General features: G+C 48.6%; 1 protein-coding gene and 1 long non-coding RNA gene across 7 annotated transcripts in view; both read left to right on the forward strand.

The window, feature by feature from the left end:
- Nucleotides 1–271: 271 nt before the first annotated feature.
- Nucleotides 272–4,152, forward strand: FASLG (Fas ligand). The gene is made up of 4 exons (XM_068690806.1): nt 272–950; nt 1,247–1,292; nt 2,246–2,299; nt 2,747–4,152. Exons 1-4 carry the CDS (start codon nt 561–563, stop codon nt 3,139–3,141), a joined length of 885 nt encoding a protein of 294 aa, XP_068546907.1. The 5' UTR covers nt 272–560; the 3' UTR covers nt 3,142–4,152.
- Nucleotides 4,153–19,420: 15,268 nt separating this feature from the next.
- Nucleotides 19,421–20,296, forward strand: part of LOC137860267 (uncharacterized) — a 132,975-nt gene continuing 132,099 nt past the window's right edge. Inside the window, exon 1 of one of the 6 annotated variants that reach the window (XR_011098800.1) lies at nt 19,421–19,837. This is a non-coding gene — a long non-coding RNA (uncharacterized lncRNA). Of the gene's footprint in view, nt 19,838–19,882; nt 19,914–20,296 lie in introns of those variants that run through there. The other 5 variants (XR_011098801.1, XR_011098797.1, XR_011098799.1 and 2 more) reach the window with 5 other exon arrangements.

The following is a 20,296-nucleotide window of genomic DNA, read 5'->3' on the forward strand; positions in this document are numbered from 1 at the left end:
ATACCCAGGATTTGTGCCATAGGGAGCAGACAAGGTGGGATACAGTAGAAAGCAGTAATTTGTCTTCTGTGAAATGAAGCAATACTTGAGTGCCTGCAGATGTGCTTGGGATCAGGTCTTCATCCTTCTGCCAAGGGGATCGTCCTCAGCTCTGCCTCTTGTGCAGGGTGCCAGAAGCAGAAGAGTCTTTGTTCCCTCTGCTTGTGGTGCAGGACACCGCAGTGGAAAAGCAACTGCCTCTGCCTGAGTGGGCTGCTGGAAAGGGTGGCTGGCTGGTGGGTGTGTGCTGGGCTGATTACTCAGCCCCTGGCTGCCAGCACAGCCCTCGGGTGTGCTGCTAGCACTTCTCTGGGTGCACCTGCTTCCCGAGGCTCGTGTTGTGCGAGCGCCGTCTGCCACTGGCTTCGTCCCGCTGTGTGTGCGTGCTGCCGCTGTGTGGGAGGAGCAGGCGGATGCCCCGAACTTGCAGACGAGGGCGGAAGCTTTTGGGGTTTGCTGTTTCTGCTTGAGGCTTTCATAGAGTTCTGCAGCATCTGAGCTGGGTGTTCACTGCTGGAGTGATGCAGGCATATAAAAGCAGAGCTGGGTCTTCCCCCAGGGCTCAGTCTGGGCCAGCCCCGGCAGTTTTTGGCTGCCACATGGAAGATCACGCAAAGCACGTCCAGCCCATCCCACTCCCAGCCATGCAGCAGAACTTGAACTACGTGTACCCACAAATATTTTGGGTGGACGGCTGTGCCAACACCAGTACCTCCTGCCCTCCGGCACCCCCTATTGCTCCCTTCCCACCACCGGTACCTGACAGGAGGAGAAAGCCAAAGAGCACCAGGGAAAGGAGCAGCATCGGCTTCCTGGTGATCTCCTTGCTGATCCTGATGGCCCTCACTGGAGTGGGGCTGAGCATGTTTCAGATTTTCCATCTGGAGAAGCAACTGGCAGAACTCAGAGAGGTAAAGTTTGGCTGGCTACCTGCAGAGTCTGTGGGGAAAAGTTGGTGGCAGCAACGTGTCTGCCTCACCAGTGTGAGTGGGGCTGTTCATTGCTGTGGAGGACTGCTCTGTTGGTGACTGTGATATATCTGGATGTCTTGTTTGAGTGCTGCAGGGTCTCTCTCCCTGTATGTTTCTTTCCACCTTGCAGCTCTGCCTGAGCTAGCCATTGTTGAAGATAGTCTTTGGCTGCATCTAGATGATGCCCTTATGCTCTCACCCTGCTAAGAGAGCTTGTCGCTCTTCTTTTTTGACAGTCTGCCAGCACTGAACACATCCCTCCAGCTCTGGAGAAGCTCATAGGTGAGTTGATGTAGGCAGAGGAACTCCTCCATTCCTGCGTCTGCAAATGCTCCTGTCAAATTCTTTCCTCCTCTTGTTAAGGGACAAAGGTAGGGTTGCAGCTCTGATGCTCTGAAAGTGCTCCTTTTGTTTGCTTGGCTAAAGGAGAGCTTTATCTCTGGGGTATGGCAAAGGAGTCCTGCACCCTGCCTGCTGGAGTGCTTGGTGGTGTGAACAACGTGTCCCGGGGCAGTCTGCCTCTGCCTTGGGGCTCCCGGGCCCTAGTGAGGCAATGGGTATGGGGGGACTCTGCTGTGAAAATGAGTTCTGGCTGTCTTAACGCTCAGCAATAATGTGCATGGAACAAGGAGAACAGAGAACCAAGATGGGCACCACACATTTCTGCTTTGTCTCCTCACTTGTTAAGATTTTGGGATGACATACAGGGTTTCGTTTTCTTTGGGGGTGGGGGATTCACTCGCACCCTTGAGAAGGAAACTTATTTTTTCCTAAATTTTTTTGGTATGCAGTCTCACTGCAACCAAAACTAGTTGAGAAGAACCTCATTACATGGTGTTTTTTCTCTTACGAAATGACATTTCAGTGAAATTGAAACTTGCCAAAGAACCTAGAAATGTCTCTAAATTTAGGCTTCTGCTTAAGCCCACTGATGAAGCCATTTTAAGATGAAAACTCTCTCTTTGCTCTTTTTGTTCTTCCCTTTGCTTTTGGTCATGTCTAAATCCTTTACTTCAGTGGTTTTTTTTTGTTTTTTTTTGTTTTTTAAACTCTTCCTATTTCCCTGCAGTATTTGTCTGAGCACCTCTCTGCCTCTTTACATTAAGCCACGGTGCCTGTGTGCCTTGTGCTGCTGTGAATCTGCACCATTTCAGCTTCATGGGCAACTCCCTTCTGCTCTCGGGGCTGGCTTTTCCGTGGAGCACATAGCTAATGCCTTCTCTATTTTCATGCAGGACAGGAGAGACAGGCAGCGAAAAAGGAAGTGAGGAAAGCAGCACACTTAACAGGTATGTGCTGAGGGCCCAGCAAGATGTGGGAGCAGAGGATGGGGCACGTGGCTGGGGGGAGAGGGCAGCCTGGCTATAGTTGTAAGGAGCTGCCTCATACAGGCTTTCTCAGTTTCCTTTTTGGTAATGTGTGTGCTCTGGCAGCTGGAAGTTACTCCCACAGCTAAAATCTTCCCCTTATTCAGGCTCTTCAATGAGAAGAGCTCTAGTTTTTGGGCTGGGTTTTGTTTTGTCTGTGGAGTGTGTTGGGCAGAGAGCTTTCAGAAGCAGCTCAGCACCAGGTGAGCACACAGCAGGTGAGGGCTCCCACCTTCCCAAGGTTGGAACAGACATTTTCATGAAAAGGACACAGAAAGCAGCTGACTTGTTGTGACATCAGGTATAACTTATGAAAAGACACCAAAATGCTTGTACTTACTGCAATGCCTCTCTCCTTTCGGCTTCCAGGAAACCCATCGCAGCGGGACCTCCCTTTGGAGTGGGAGCCCGTCTCTGGCCACGCTTTCACTAATGGCATTCAGTACCGCAACCAGGGCCTCGTGATCAACGAGACTGGCCTGTACTACGTGTACTCCAACGTGCTCTTCCGAGGAAGCATCTGCAGCAGCCAGATGTTGAGCCATGTCGTCTACAAGACAAATCCGGCCTCGCCAGGCAGCCACGTGCTGATGGAGGACAAATACATCAATTACTGTGCAAATCAGAAAATGTGGGCCCGGAAAAGCTATCTGGGGGCTTTATTCAAGCTCAGGGAGAGGGACAGTCTGTATGTCAATGTCTCCAAAATCTCTCTGGTTAATTTTGAGGAATCCAAGACATTCTTTGGCTTATTCAAGCTTTAAATGGCACCGTTGGAGCATGGCTGGCAGCAGCCGCAACTCTCCCAGGCATGCACAGGAGGTAAGGGCTGCTTGAGAGGCAGCAGCCCCATGCCAAGCCAGGGTTTCTCACTAAGAAGAAGGAACCATCTTCTGGCCTTCTGTGTGAGTGGGCTCAAGTGACTGGTAAAAGCTCGAAACCAGGCCTCTGGGAAGCACCTAGGCTGTCCTGTGATGACCTGAAGAGAATCACACATTTTCCTCCTCTGAGTAAAATGACAAACCAAAAATGTAGAGCATCAGAGATGCTGTTGAAACTCACTACTTGCTCAAGAAGGCTGTGCTACCTGAGAAGGCGCTGGGGCCTCCATGGCTTTGGACTACAGATGGTGTTGTGCACCCAAGGAGCTTGGGCCAGCACGCATGTGGGGACAGCTGGATGGCATTGAGGAGGCCCCTCAAGCTTGGACCATGCAGTGCCACACCACAGGGGGTGGTGTGGGAGCAACCTCTGGCTCCTTGCCCCAAGCAGTGTCTGTCTGCCCTGCCTGGGCATTTGGCACTGTAATTGCTGTCTGACAGATAGCCACCTGCCAGGTGGCTTGTTAAGTGGGATAGACTTGTTTTTGTGTTAAATTATGGACTATTCCCTTTCCAGAAAATGCTTTCAACCCTCTTTATTTAAATTGCCCTGACAGCTTCACAAGGAATGTTCTGGAAGCGGTGGTGCCATGAGGGGGTCCCAGCCCTGTTGAGAAACCATGATCTGGCTGGCTCCTCTCCACACTGTGGGGGGATGGCTGGGGGGCCAGGTGCCCCCCACATGTCATCCCCACTCACTGACAAAACCTGAGCAACGTGGCAGTGGAGGGAAGTGGAGCCTGAAGTGGAAAACAGTGGCTCCAGCCCCTTCCTGCCTTTACGGCACCTCAGGTTCTCTGTGGAGACCTGGCCCTGGCTGCCCCTAGCATGGCCCCCGTATGAGTGTTTCCTGAGCAAAACAGAGACGGTAAATAAAGATATATTTTTCTAGAAAATGGCACTGTCCTCTCCTCATTTGGCCCTGGAAGCCTTGGGTCAGGGTCCAGGACCCTGCTCCTTCTCCAGCAGCATGGGAGATATCTGGCAGCTTGACTCCACTTTGCTCCTTGTCACAGAGCTCTGGGGCAACCAAAGTGTTGGATCAGGACTGATGAGGTGGGCAGCTCAGACTGAGTTTCCCAAGCCCTGTTTGGCTATCAGGGAGGGGGGCTAATCTGGAAATTCAAGCCTGAGCTGGGGTGGAGAGAAATGTAGGTGGGAAACACTTTGAGAAGATCTGCTGTGCTTCTGAAATGTTGTTTTGGGTCTGTTTTGGGAGCTCTGTTTTGAATGTGGGTGGCTGGGAGCTCTTCCCCACATGCTGGAGATGGGGTGCTGTGGTGTTTGGAGCTGGATACAAGCCTCTCCCCTGTCCCCAGATCATCTTTCCTCCAGGTCTCAGTGAGGTGTGGAAGAGCTTTGGAAGCAAGTCTGTCACTCATTGCTGAGCACAAGTGCTGCCATCCCCTAAAGCCCCAGTGCTCCGTCACATGCCTGCCAGCCCCAGCAGCACTTCACGTGGCAGTCTGAAGGGCAAGGAAAGAGGTGGTGCTTGGTGTTGGATAGCATTCGCTGACTCCAGTGCCCATGAAGTGGTCTGTGAAGTTCTTCCTTTGCATGTGTTAACCTCAGTGCCACCTGCTGTGTTGCTACTGGGCAGTACAGAAAGGCTGTGGTGCCTCGTCTTTTGACTGTTTTCCAGGCTTCTTGTAACTCTGATGTGGTCATAGCAGCACACAACACTTGTTTCCTTTTCCAGGGTGCTGCTCTCTGCTCTGTGGTGTGTGGCCTGTGGTCTGCTGTTGCCTGAGTGAGGTCAACACTGCACTCTTCTCATGCAGCTGCTCCTACAGCACTCAGACCTTTCCATTGCATTTCTCAGGAACCAAAGTGCCTCTAAAGGTCAAAGATAACCTTTTAGGAACCTTTTTGGTTGGCTGTTTCTTTTCCACTGCCCTACCTCCTCCTGCATTCAGAGGGGCAAACCGCATAGTGCAGGGATAGGGGTGTTGGACCTGGACCTATCCCAGAAAGGCTGGAAGTTTCCATCCCCTTCAGATTTGTTTATGCTGTGTTGCTTTCTAGGCATCCAGCTGGGGGGTGTGCATCTGTATGTGCATGTGCCCGTATGCTTGCAGCTATTTCTGCAGCAAAACTAGCTGAGAACATTGTGTGTTTCCTTTCTCTGCTGGCAAGCAGCTCAGAGACACAGGTCATTCAGCACCCAAAGGAAACTGGCGCTGAGGCTATGCACTTGCCTCGTGCTGTAGTAATGAAGGGCTGGAAAACTCCCAAAGTTTTGTATAAATCCACACAGATTAGCTCATCCGGCCTCAGTGTAAACTCTGGGGCGGGATGTGGCAGTTGCTATTGCTGCACATCAGGAGGGGGCAAGGAGCCGTTAGCCTCTTTATCTGATGTGCTGATGGGAATGCAAATCTGCACGCTTGAGATGGTGGCATGGGGAGGTGGACAGTGATGTTATAAATAGTGCTGGGGTCTCTCGAGGTGGACAGAGCTGCCTTTCCTTGCGGTACAAAGCTATGTGCTTTTAGCCTTGCTCCTGAGTCAGAGTGGCTGTCACTGTGCTGAGTCAGTGGCACTGATGCCAGCAGCACACGTGTTTCTGTTTTGCAATCCTTTTCTCAAATATCATTCCAACCTGCCCGGAGAAAAACCACTGCTTAGCTTGTGGGCTCTAACTAAAGATTCAAAGTAAGGTCATGACAGGATCATAGGACTTCAAACTGCACAGAGTTGATTCAAAGAGTGCATGTGCCAGAGCAGCGTTATTGAAGCCATCTGTTTAATTATCAATCTAGTGAGCTATTCATAGATTGGAATATTTGCTTAATGTTGGCATTAAATACTTGATGATTATTTAATGTCGGCATTGTTATTACTTCTGTGATCACTTAAAGTTATTTGATAAAAATATTCAAACAAATTAAATTTAAATTTTAAATGCTCACATATTTTGTTCCTTTCCCAGCAAGAAGATGTCTGTGATGGAAAGGCTATCCCAGCTGCCTTGGCAGGGCTGACCATTGTGACTTTTTTTTTCCCCTGTTTGAGGAAGTCATTCTTCCTTGTGGATCATGTTTCTGGACTGCAGTGATCTAAGCCAAGCTCCTCTCTCCTGAGGGAACAGCCTGGGCCATATGTGGAGGTACCCTGGAGCTTAGGCAATGTTTTAACAGTGCTCCAGAGAACTGCTTCTCTGAGGAGAACATGGTTGACAAAAAGTGATAAGCCCAGAGCAACCTGCTGATAAGAAGTTCCTGCTCTGCTCCCAACACCTGGGGGGCTTTCTGGGGTTCAGAGCCTTTCTTCCTAGGCACAGCCATGCTTTCCTATGTGATCTAGTGCAGACGTGAGCCAGTGGGTCTGTTGCAGGCACACCAAATCTCATGAGTAGCCAAACCCTTTAGAGGTGATGTCTGGGGTGTGCAGCTGGCCAAACCTGCACGACAGAAACATTCATGCTGCTATGTGGCCGAGCACAGTGAGCTGCCTGAGATGGGCTCATCTGTGGTTGATTCGTATCAGACACCACGTTCTATTTACCATGGTAGAGGAAAGGGGAGGGCAGTGTGCTTAGCATTTTAGAAACCTTGGGCAGCTTCTGAATATGTGTAACAACTAAAGTGGCAGGAGGGAAAGGACTGTGTAGATAGGGTCTTTGCTTCTTCCACAGTAAAAGTGCAGTGGAGATGGGGAGAAGCCTGGAAAGCTCTAAGAGACGCGGGATAAATATAAGAGGTGAGATGAGCAATGAGCAGGGCAGCGTTGGGTGCAGCTCCTGCTGCAGCTCAGCTTTCACCCCAACAGAAGGCAGAAACTGCCTTCAGAGGAGGAGAAATAATCCCTGGGCAGCTATGGCCAGCATCTTTCGTATCCGACATATCAGTAGAGCATCTGTGCCTTCTTTTTAGTAACTCGTGGTTACTCTTGATGGGGAGGAAGGTCACTGGCACACAGTGAAGGCTTGAAGGGCACCTGAAACATGGAAGCAGGAGGAGCTGCTGCTGGTCTACAGCTGATCCCCAGCATGTGCTGAGCCAGCAGAGACTCAGACACATGAAACGGCGCCACAACATGGAGCAGCTCCCAGAGGGCTCACTCAGATATGCATCTTGGCTCAGAAACCACACAGCTTAGTCGTTGCAGCTAGCTGTTAAGATGTGTTATATATGACTGTTTCTGCAGCCCTCCAAAGAAGAGTGAGCATGAGTAAGAATGGAAGAACTGATATTTCTGAAGCCACTCCAGAGTCCTGTGAGTTCAGAGAGAGCCTTCAGTTTGATCTGAAAAGCTTCATTCTTGTTGCTTGTTGCCTTTTTTTTTTTTTTTTTTTCCCTTAAGTGTGTGTGCGTGCTTATTCATTTACCTTAAGACAATCTCAGGGTTTCTGAGTTTCTGTTACAATATCTTGTGGGGTTACTCCCAGGTCGTGGAACTGTAAAGAATCTGCAAGCTAGCTATTTACCAGGCTGGGAAGGAGTGTCGTGCAGTGGTTAGAGAGAGGAGGAAGGAAGGAAGGCAGGGAAGCTTAAATATTACTATTATTTTTCTAGTGCTCAGAAAAGTAGGCATGTTACATCATGGTTACAAAAGTGTAATTTTAGGCATGACTAAGCGACTGAGGTTTAACGCAAAAGAGGATGAGGTGAGTAAGAAGAGAGGACGAATTTGGATGCAAAGTGAGGGAAGTTACTTATGTATTGGTGCTTTTTAAAAGATGAAGAACAAAGGCATGACAATTTGTTGCTGATTCATCTCTTGGGGTAATGAGAGTCAAATATTCCATTCCCTACACAACTGAAGCCCTGATAGTCACAAAGTAGGACTGCATTTTGAGGTGCAGGAGACTGCTGGCAGCATCTGCAACAGTGTCCTCTGACAGCTAGAGGTACAGAGCTCCCGGGCCCCTGCCTGGGGTTTGACCAGCAGCACTGCTGTTGGATCCCACCAAAAGGTACTGGTCTGGCGGGTTACCCAGGCCTGGACACCAGCAGTCATGGGAACGGGCACGTCAGCTTTCCGTTGTGAATTCTTTCTTTGAAAATAAGCTTCTCTTTGATTTGGGTAGCAAAGAGACAGAAAGCTCTGTGAACTAATAAATGCTGATGTGTTTTTCTCTGCCTCTCATCTCACTGTTCCACAGCAAGCTCTGTATGGATTATCCTTCTCTAAGGAGAATAAACTCCATTTTGCAAACAATTTCTATTCTAAATCACAGAGAAGTTTGCATCTGTCACTCTGTTTCCCCTTCTTTGCAGCTAGTTTCCTTCACCAACAGTTGAAAGTCTCCTTGCACAGTTTTCTTTTGCCACTGGGGATTCCTCTGGTTTCTTTTGGCACTGGGATTCCAATCTGTCTTAGGGAGTGATAGCCTGCTGGCCAGATAATTCCCTGGGACACTCAGCATGGAAACTTGAGCTGGCCTGGGGAGTAGCTGGGCTTTGAGCCACCTGGATGACTGTCATTAAAACAGACTGTGCTCTCCTGAGCGGTATGCTGGGGATGTGCATTCCACCTGGCATAGCTCATGAGACTTTTAATACAGAGACAAAAGATTTCAGAAAAGTCATCTGAGACGGAGATTTTTCCCTTCTAATTTAAACAGTCTTCAAGCTAGCTGTTTGTGTGGGAGGTTGGATGGATGTGAAGTTCCCAAAGCGGGGTTCAATCTGTTTATGGCTGTTGCAGATCTCAGCTATCAGTAGGTCAGACAAAAGAAATGGTATGAGCTGCCACAGTCTCAGTACAGCTCTAAAGGACATGCTGAAAGAGTGACTTGCTGCTATTCTCTCTGTCCATGCTCCCTGCTGAGGCATCTGCATGGAGAACAGGTATCCAAGATTTGGCTTTCATTAAAATCCTGAAGAAGAAATCCAAATCAGAGAAGACTAAGAGTGCTTTAGCAGCAAGAAAATGCAATTTGCTCTAATTACCTGCTTGTTTTCAACAGGACAGAATCAGGAGAAATTCAGCATATTCAATAAATAAATCACATTCCTGTGCTTGGTTTGGGAAAGGGCAGGTTGTCTGGTTATTTTTAAATAAGCCCAGAAGCGCACTGTTGCAGCCTGTGCAGTGGTCCTTGCTGTTGTGCTCTGAAATCAATCCTGTGCATCCTTGCCACTGAGCAGCCCTGCCGGGCTGTGTGGGGCTTTGTGCACGCGTTGCTTTGCTGCTGCGAGCTAATTTAAGGCTTGGTGTTGTAGGGAGTTGTTGTGGCTTAGTGAGCTGCTTGTCTGTTAGCAGAGCCGTGGCCACTGGAAACATGAAAGAGTTGTTAGCCTTTGAAGTTTTGGGGGTTGTTTCTGCCTCCTGCCCACAGCTGCGCTTGCTTAATTTATCTAAGTTCCCAAGGACTCAAGTGCAGAGCTTTGCAAGGGCTCTTCTGTCACCCTACTCCAAATTTGCAGAGAGGGTAGGGAACGATAATTTTGAAGGCTTGCTTGAAATTCTCTACTCGCATCCTGCAGAGACCCTGCCTGCTGGGCTGGAAGATGTGTCAGGCAAGGCTGCTGAAGGAGAGAAGAGGACAGTAATTGCTTGATCCAGCTGGAATCACCCTTAGGTATTGCTGGGTCTGCACATGGAGCTTGTCTCCTTCTTCCCTGCTCTTGTAGTATGTGTTTTGTCTGCATATGCATTTCCTTCTGCACAGGGGAGTGTTCAGTGGCAAGACACGGTATCTGCCATCGAGCAGTACACACATCCACGTAGTCACGGCATCAGGTGCCATCCCACTTACTTACACAACGGATGTTTCAGACCTGGCGAGGCCATCTACACAGCGCTACAACAGAAGTACCAGTGCAGAGCACTGGGTCTTGAGATGTGTGACTCGCATTTTGATGCGAATGTAACTTGCTGGTCTTCGCTCCCCGAGTGCCCATAAGGTAGAAAAGATACAGTGATGGTTCCCCAAACTGGGATAAAAGCTCAGGGGAGGACCAGCATGTGTCTGTGCACTGAAGACTACAAACAGGCGCTAAATCTGCCTAGGAGATCAAAGAAAACCATGCCACACAACTCCCACCTTCCTATTTTACTCAGAAATGTCATTAGAAAAGCTTCTAAGTACAAGCTGTAGCAGAAGACATCCTGTGGGTCTTTTGGGGGTTTTATAATTTCCACTGTTAGCTCATATGACAGACAGAGGAGAGAAACAGAAAGCATGACAGAACCTAAAAATGGGCTTAGGACCTTTACTGTGGGGCAGAAGTGAGCCTGTCCCAGCAGGGGATGGGACACCAACAGCAGCCGTTCCAGTTGGTACCAGGCTCTTCACCAAGGGCCGGTGGTTTGCTACAAGCTATAAACTGATGCTGTGAGCTCCTGCCTCTCTACACTGCTTCCTCTCTCCTGCAGGACACTGGCCTGAAAGGTCAACTTGCTACTTCAGCCAAAGCTATCCACCCCCCCACTCCATCATCCTTTGGCTTCGTGGAGAGCTAAGTGGCCAAAATTCAACCCTGCTCATTGGACAGAACTAGAAGATGTGCTGAGGGGATGAAGTATGAGAAAATGAGGTGGGGATGACTGTGGCAGACCTCAAGGCTGCTATTTGGTACTGTTGGGGTTGAATGTAGAGCGTACCAAGAGATGTGTAACCGCTGAATTACTTGAAAAATCCTAAACTGGCACTTGGTAGCGCTTTCGTTTCTGCCTTTCAGCTTGTTGCCTGTAAAGCATGCTTAGCACATAACTTTACAGGACACTGTGAAGAAAACCTTGCTAAGTTTTCCGTAGTGCTCATATTGGGGTTATGACAAGCATTGAAAGTGCATAAGGAAATGGTGACAGTGGTGAGTCTTGCCCGTCCGCCAGCCCACAGCCAGGCCAAATCAACACACCTAGTTCTTCAGAGAGAGAATAAGGTCATATGAACAAAGGACACGACTGAGAGAAAATAAACCGATGTTTGTCTCAAATCCTTAACTCTCCAGTAACTGCACTTACACAGCAAGCATTACTTCTCTGTACAGCCTTTTGGGAAGCTTGATGCTTTTTAACAAGTTGCTCTCCTTTACTAACTTGAGATTGTTTTCTAGTGATTTATACCTTTTGCAAGTCTAGTACTGCTGCTGAACACTTTGTTTTTGCTCTTAGGGGTGTGAAAACCTCTTGCAGAACTGTGGAATTGTCTGTTAGCAATATGCTTCACATTATTGGTTTGACAATTTGGTCTTTCTTTAACCCCTTTGACTCCTCTCATTCTTTACCTTTGATCTCTTCTGTCTGTGCGTGTGTGCATGTGAATGGGGGGAGGAGGAGAGACAGAACAAAACCATGATGACCCTGTAGCCCTGTAGCACCGTTTCCTGTGGTCTTAAAGAGCATTTTTAACACAGAGATGGGAACCTGAAGTACATCTGCTTTCTCTTGCTGAGAGTAAAAGGGAGCGGGTAGGCGGCGGAGCCCCACACTGACTTTCAGTAGCCCCCACTTTTGCACAGAGCTGCTGAGTCTGCAGGATGGCGTCTCTCAGGAATCCCTCCTTCCCCACACCACTCAATGGGGTCGTGGTCTGCAATGGCCCTGTCAGCACTGCAGATTTTTTTCCACCAAAGATAGAGCCAGAAAAGCTGCATTCCCTCTTGGCATCCCTCTGGGCTGAACAGGAACAGTTGCTTACCTCTGGGGGAAGCAGGACCGAGCCATGTTGAAAGTAGTCAGAACTCCCAGCAGGAATGTGCTGTAGAAGTAGCACATCTTAAACCTTCTAGATGATCACTCCACACACCTGTGAACAGTGGAAATTTAAAAAATAATTGTTACTTGTGGTGCATTGACCCTGGCTAGCTCCCAAATGCTCACCCAGCTGTTTTCTCACTCTCCCTCTTCAATAGGATAGAGGGAAAAAATGAGATGGAAAAGCTTATGGGTTGTGATAAGGACATATTACTTACCAATTGCCATCACAGGTTAAACAGAATTGAGGAAAACTAATTTATTCCCAATTAAAATTGATACAGATAGCGAGAGAGAAATTAAAACAATGCCTCTTCCTCACCCGTGCTTCCTTCCAGGCTCAGCTTCACCCCTTCCCTCCTGACTCCTCTGCCCAGTGGTGCAGGAATGGCGGCTCTGGTCAGTCCTTTACAGCTCCTGTCTACTGCTCCTTCCTTCTCCCCCTTTCCCCTGCTCCTTTAGGTTAAACCCGCTCCACTGTGGCCTCCCCAAAGCCTGCAGGGGAACCCCTGCTCAGGCAGCGCCATCTTCTCCCCTCCTCTCACCTCAGTGCTGCAGAGCAGTTTTGTGCATTTTTTTTCCTCAGTCCTCGCTGCCAGGCAGTGTTTCGGCTTTTCTTAAATGCCTTTACCCAGAGCCACCACCTGCGCTGCTGCTGGGCTCAGCTGTGGGGTCAGTGATTCTGTCACTGAGGTGCTTGGAATGTTCTGGAACCCTCTGGAAGTGGCGTTGCCCCTTGGAACGTTCTGGAACCCTCTGGAAGTGGTGGTGCTCCTTGAAACATTTTGGAACCCTCTGGAAATGGCAGTGTTCCTTGGAACATTCTGGAACCCTCTGGAAGTGGCAGTGCTCCTTGGAACGTTCCGGAACCCTCTGGAAACGGCAGCACTCCACATGAGGCAGCCCCCGTGCTCTCCTCACAGAGACCTGCAGCCATCAGCTGGGCACAGCCACCCAGCTTCAAATAAAACCTGAAAGGTTTGGGAGGCAGCATTAATGAGAAGGACGGTACAGCCACGTAATGTGCTTCAGCTCTGGCAAATTATGTGGGGTTGTGGTGTCCCGTGTGCTGAGGAAATAGCCTGCCTCAGGCTTGGGGGAGCGGGCAGAAAATGGAAGGGTTTGGAAATGACCTCTGAGGGGAAGAAACACCGTCTTAGAGGCACAGCAAAGACTTGTGAGAAGATGGCTGTAGCTAGGATGTTAAAAACAAGCAGTTACAGTCCCGACACAAAGGATGACTTCCCAGAAGTAGGGACGCAGCCACGTCTGCCCTCAGGCTGGCATCCAGCTGCAGACGTATCTGACGCTGTGGCCCTGCAAAGCTGGTACGTGTGGCGTGAAGGCTGTGCTACAGGCGAGCTCTGGTAAAAACATCCCTGATGCTGCTGAAACTAAACCAAGCAACCAACCTGCCGTGCCTAATTAGGCGTGCAGCGTGCTACTTTAGTGCGAGGTGGTTTTCGGTGAGACCTCACCCATTGGCACTGTCTGCTGTAAGGTTACGGTGAGCTCAAAACTATTTTAATTAAGAGGAAAAACTGAAGGGTTTTACTGTAAATTACGGAAGTTAGAATACAGCAAAAAGAGAGGAGTGAGCCTGTGGCATCACACCAAACTTAAGAGGAAAAACTTGTTAAGGAAAATTAGTAATTAATAAGCACTATATTTGTGTATAGACAGCTTTTTTACTCCCCTTAAATGGAGTAAAACTAAAAATAATTGCAGCCAGCGCTGTAGCAGATGAAACTGTCAGTGACTGGCAGGACACTTGCAGTGCTTTGGGTTTACATTTGGAAAGAAATAGAATACAATAGTATCATATCCATGACATAATATTTTGTTTCCAATGGAGGCTAGTCAGCTGAACATAAAGCTAGCCCATCAAACGTAAACCCAGAAGGCCTGGAGGCTTTGTATGGAGAACATCTGATATTTTTGTTTCTGACTGGAACTGCCCAAGCTACTGATGTTAGTTTTAACTAATAGTTTAAAGCATTAGTTTTAACCATAGTTTAAATTTTTGAGTGCACGTTGAGGAGAGGCCAGTAGTCTGATGTCTGTTAAAAATGAAATTGCTGCTGTGAACTTGTAGCTAGTGACTGGAAAGGAAAGCCTGAATAGAAACTCAGAAGGACCCCTTTTTAGTAAGAGGCAACTCTCAGAGCAAGGAGAGAGAACAAAACAGATGCATGGAGGTTTACCTGCCCACTCAGTCCTCACAGCTGGGGCTTTGGACCAAGGCACTGGTGAACCCCTGCTGCCCCAGTGAGGTCTTCTTTGGCCCCAAGGCTTGTCTTTGTGCTACAGCTCCTCCCTGGGACTCTTCTCCCTACCTTCCCCACAGTCTCGGGACCTTTTCCTCAGGCAGGCTCAGTACCTCCCTGAGGATGGGGCAGGTTCCCTCCTCCCCTTGAAAGCAGATGACAACTGCAAGATGACAGATGCACAAAGCCAAGTGCAGCCAGATAACTGCCTTGGCAGCAGGTACCTGCCTTCAGTCTCACTGCTGGGCTGACAAATGTGAAATCATCAGCACAGTAATGGTGCTAGCAGTGTCCCGGTGGTCTCTGTGAGGGAAGAGTTTCGCAGGGACTACTGCTACGCTTTTGGCCACCTGGGGAGAAGCCTGTTTGCCTGCTGCTCTGTCAATCCACCAGAACAAACCCCACACAGAACAAATGCTCAGTGTGGTAGTCTGTAGGGAATGCTGCATCTCTGCTGTGCCATGGAGCCCTGCTAGAAAGTGCATTTCCCAGCTATCACATAGAGACTTGCAGCCCATTTTTGTGGCTTAAATGTCCCAGGAATGCCCTGACAAAGATCCTGAGACCAAACTCCTTTGCATCGTTTGCACAGATGACACAGGGGCTTGAGAACTTGACTGCAGGTGTAAAAGCATGAAAGGATAGTTCACTCTTCGTTTACTTATTGCTGGGCCTTCTTTGTTGCAGCAAATTTCCCCTTTGAAATAAGAAAACTTCGGAGTGTGAAGTACCTTTTTTTTTTATTTTTTTAAATGCATGTTTGATCTTCAGGCAGCATTTTCCCACGCAGTGTTTGCTGGCAGCTGAAATCTGTAGCTGGGGTTTGCACCACTCTGCATTGTATTTTTCTTTGCTCTTTATTTCTGGTTGCTTTTTTTTTTTAATGCCTTTTCAGGTGACGCATGATTCTTATTGTTATCCTGTTTGATGATTTATATGTTGCTTGTCAGCATTTAGTGTGCTTTGATGTATGGTGGCATCATGGGGTGTATGTGCACCTCTGCATGTGTCACTGAAGTCCTCTCAGCAATCTGTGATGACTCATATTTTTCTTATCCTTTTTGTGTGTGTGTGTGTTTTTTATTGTTTGTTTTTCCCCTTCACCTTTGTTAATGTTTGCATGAACTTAAGTCCAGAATGTACTTTATTTTGAAGTTCCCTCTGAGGGAGATGCTTAGTTATAGCAAGATACTGGAATAAGTAGCTGGCATTGAGATGAGCAGGGAGTGGGAGCTTGACTGAAGATGCAGTACCTGTAGTAGGTGAAAAATAGCCTAAATAGTGAATGCTGGCAGGTTGCAGCCAATTGTTCATGTGTGTATGTGGATGAATGTCCAAAAGTGAACTAATTTTCACTTACTACGGTATCTAAAGCAGATGCAACATCTCTAGAGGCATCTTCTCTCCATGCAGCTTTTATGGTGGATAGCTGTATGCCCAGGTAAAGGAGGGTATATGACTGGAGGTGGAGAAAGAAAATGCAGGAAGGAACAGCTTCTTGTGCCTGGAAGAGTTTCATCCAGTGCATTCCAGCCTTCCTTGTGCTGTGGCAGTAAGCATGTGCAGATAGTTGCAAATGCCCCAAAAGAAGCACTGCTGATGGAGAAAGGATAAGGCAGAGAAACTAATATTGTATGGGCTGTTTATCCCACCCAAAGGTGGCTACAATACAGTGGTGGAAAGGTGGTCTGTAAAAATACTTCACTTATCTTGTAAGCAAGGTTTTAGTGTCCTTCTACTTTACCAAAGAGTTTTGCTTTGCCTGCACAGGTGGGACCTGGCAGCTGAGGAGTGTGAACACCCCAATGGCTGTGTCTGCAAGGCCTGGAGGAAGAGTGACATGGGTGAGTAGCCAGGAGATGTGTTTGGGGTTATGATGTGTGGGGCTGTGGCAAGCACTGGGGAGTGGGAAATGCCCTGAACTCCTTGACAGCAAGGGGAAACTGTGAGAGGGAGGGCGTGGGGGCTGACCACAGAGAAGGGAGGAATTACATAGAAGGCCTTCAAGATCAGCCTGGATGGTCAGAGAGCTCATGCAGGTGCTGTGATTCCCACATGCAGGTGTGTGGGATGCACCAGAAGCTGCAGCCTGGGGATGCAGTTGCCTTAGATTCACAAAAATAGTGTCCTTTGTCTCAGAGCCTGGTATCCTGAGGACACTACACTGAGCTGACTCTTTGCAGTTCGTGGGCAAGGTCATCTTACAGGGGCATTTTCAACTGATGGGTAACAGAGAGGGTAAAAGGCATGGCCACGCACATTAACCCTGCAATCAAGGAGGGAGCCCGAACAAGGATCCAAACCCAAGGGCCTGAGGGAGAATTAGGATTTTGAGGAACATTGGCAGGGGTCTCCACACCGAATGAAGCCAAGGTTCTTCCAGATGAAAAAAAATCTTCGGTGGCAAGAGGAATGCTGCACACAGGTCTCATCTGCAGGTAGGGCAGTTCCAGTCTCCAGCACCATTGCACATGCACCACTAACCCTGGAGATAAGCCAGTGTCTCTGTCCTGCCTGAACTACTTGGCCCTGTCATGCAGTGCTGCCAGGAGGACTTGTGGTCTGTGGTGTTATCACGTTCATCTGCCAGGGCAATGTGGCACTGTGACTGGGTGGTGTGATACTTCCAAAACAGTCCTGGAGACAGCAGGGCACACAGGTGATTCATAAATATTTGCATTCTGCAAATGACTCTTCTCCTGGGACGGGTGAATCACATCTGATGGTGGTGAGGGCTTGTGGTGAGATCAAGCCCTTCTTTCCACGAAGGGTGATGGAGTCTTCCCCAGCCCCGGGGCTTTAGCATCATGGCCCGTACCTAACTCTGGGACCTTTCGGAAACTCCTTCCTCCCTCCTGTTCAGCAAGCTGCCTGCCTGATGCTGCAGCAGAGCCCATTCGTTGTGACCAGATGATTCCTGGGACAGCACCGAGGGCGCGCAGTGGTGTCACCTGGCACCCCCAGCCTGGGCTCGCCCCGTGCTGCTGCAGGCTGGTGTTTTGCCTGCTCTGGAGAGGACCCATGTCTCCTGCATGGCTGCGGTGACCGCCTGCGCTGCCCTGCCTGCTGGGTGGGAGGTGACGTTCAAACATTTCCATGATGCGCAGTGGTGGCGGGGGCAGGAAGCGCTGATAATCTCAGCTGTGAGGAGACCTTCTTCCCTGGGATTGTTGGTTTTAGTCTCGGGGTGGGTTGTGGGATCCTGGGGACCAGAGCAGGGCTAGTGCTAATGTCTGCCTGGCTGCCAGGGTTACCATGGGATTATCTTAATTCCAGAAGCATGGCTTGCCCTGTGCCTGGGAGACAGATTTGGCTTGTGGCTACGGGGTGAGGCCCTCGCATGAGTGTGCGTTCTCCACAAAACCTGCCTCCTCCCTTGGAGATCCCTGAGCTTGGGGAGGCTCCGCTAGGAAGTGATGCTGGCTCCAAGCAGGTGGCGTCTTGGCACTCAGAGAGAGTCTTATTTCAGGGAAGCTCTCCTCCAGCAGAAAGCAAGGAGGAGAGGATGTGCAGGAGGGGCTGAACAGCTCCTCCCCATTCTAGGCACCTTTTGGGGTGACAGGCTTGTTCCACCCGTAGGTGCTTGCGGCGGGCCATTCCCCGTGACGGCTCTCTGCCACCTGGAAGGGAACGTAACAACAGCGATCGTGATAAACAGCTCAGGGCTCATTAGAACAACAGATAGAAACAGAAAATGTTTCCTCTTTATTTCGTGTAAACACAGCTACAGGAAATTGAGGTACCTTGGGCAGGAAGCAGAGGTTACTGAGGACAGGGACAGGACAGCCAGCAGGGTTTAGAGTGCTTCTGGTAGTGATCTTAATTCCCCCCTCCTGCTCCAAAGAATTGTCACATCTTAATTTTGGGATAGAGTCTGAAGAGCCTCAAAGAGTTTTGATATGGGGTATCGGGGATGTGAGGCCCATAGCCTGGGAGACAGTCTGCTTTGCTGCACAGCCTGCACCTTGCAGTCACGGCTGGATGAATGCTCTCAGGAAACGCTTTACAGGAAAAAAGATCTGAAGGCAGGACAATTTATGAACTGCTGCAAAGAAATATACAAAGGTCTTGAATACCGTGGAAGGGAGGCTTAAAGGGCACAATTAAAACCAACAGCCTGCTTTTCACATGCAAATTTTCAGGCTTGTTAATATGTGACTTCTGGATGCAGATACCAAATGCGACTGTGCCAAAGTAGGTTTTGGCAAAAACATGCCTGGATTGCTTTGTGAATGTTCAATGGGAAGCTGAAGTCAGAGTAATCTTAAAAGCAAAATCCATGGGAGACTCAAAAGAAGATTAAGATCCAAATAAGCATTTTGTCTGAGTCCAAAGAAGTTAGAGATGGCTATTGCCAGTAATGCCTTACTGAGACTATTCACCAGGTAGACAGAATAATGCTACTTCCAGCTGTATCCCTGCACAGATTCAGGCAAATGAGACTGTATTAAACATCTTCGGGACTGGACGTTTCCCACTTCTTTTGAAGGTTTTCACATAGTTCTCTTGGGACCAGCGTGGGCTGACTGTGATATGAAGTATATCAAATTGAAAGTTTAGGTTGGCTCATTAGCAAAGCGCTCAGAATTGAAGTGAAAGCAACGGGTCTGAATTGTTCAGCAGAGGCATCCCACGATACCTCTTCACTGGACCTAGTTTGCAGCCTTCCATGGCTCTTGCTATGTCTTTGATAACCTAACCTTGCCAAGGGATGGGTCACTGTTGCATTCATTGCTAAGCACACAATAAGTAAATAAATAAATAATGTCCTAAATGAAGTCAAGAGAACTCTCATAGGTTTGGAAAAGACTATTTTTGGGTAACCTGGGCCTGCTGTGAGAACTGGAAAAAGGTGAGAGGAAAAAATAAACATGCAGTAATAAGATTTTCTCTGATTTCTAACCTTGCCTAGGGGCCTCATATCTAAGAGTCTGAAAGAGGTTTCTGAGAAACTATGTGCTAACTTTGAATCCTTGGAAGAGAAGGAGATTACAGAGACTGGGAACACACAAGTGGCATGTGACAGTAGGTGTTACAGTGCCCAAAGAGCTAATGTCACAGCCAAGCAAATAGTGGGAAAGCAGTCAACAGGGAGGAGCTGAAGGTGTCTGTGTGGTCTGAATGGCTCACAGGTGTTCTCTGCAGGCTAGGCTTGCAGGTGCTTTTAATTTCAACCTGAGTCTGCAGGCCCTAAGGGTTCTAGCCTATTGCTAAAGAGACAGCAAAATACACCTAAAAGCAGCTAGGCTTGGCCTTGGCAAGCAATTCTTCGTGGCTCATCTGTGGGAGGGAGCAGAAGTGTCTTTGAGCTGGAGCAGGCAGAAAGAGAAGCAAAGAGCAAAGAAGGCAGCGGGTGACTTTCATCCCTCCTACCTCTTAACCAGCTTCTGTAGCATCTACCTCGTAGTGAGACTGCAGCTTAAACTATATTGTTTAAGGACTCCGAGGAGCAATTCAGTTCTGGATTGTAACTGCTATTTTGGGAAAAAGAGATACAGAAAGCTCTTTCTCTTGCTGGAGAAAGGCCTGAGATCCACAGGTGAAAAACAGCCTAAGTGGGTGAAAAACAAAACACTTGGTTTGCACAGGGAGGCATGATTAAACTGCAGAATTCTGACTGGAGGTGTCCTCACACCTGTGTGGAGAACAAGTTTCAGCCAAAGGTTAACAATCCTAATTGTATTTAAAGCAAGGCACAGGGGGTGGTGGCTGGTTTAGTTATTCTGCGCTGGAGAGGAGGTGAGGTTTTGTGCTCTTTTACCTTCATGCTTTAAATCCTAAAGTCTATTGTCCCCATGGAGACCTAAGGCATAATTGGTGACTTACATTTTGTGCTAACTAATATCTGGGTGCTGATAATGCACTCCAAAAGGGGGAGCCTGGTTCTTCATAATGCACCAGCTATCTGTTACTGGGCAGTGCCAGAGATTAGGCAGAGGCTGGGGCTTCTGGTCTGCCCCAGGAGCTGGTGCTGTGTAGAACCGTGTTTGAGCTTTGGGACAGGTAGCAGTACAGAGGCTGGACAAATGCTGAAGACAGCAGAATTCCCTTCAACAAGGATATTTGATTGTTGGCCTGCAGAGAGATTTGTGCCCCACAGCTCTGAAAATCTCCTCCATGCT

This window comes from Anas acuta, chromosome 8 (assembly GCF_963932015.1).
Source record: "Anas acuta chromosome 8, bAnaAcu1.1, whole genome shotgun sequence".
Classification (NCBI taxonomy): Eukaryota; Metazoa; Chordata; class Aves; order Anseriformes; family Anatidae; genus Anas; species Anas acuta.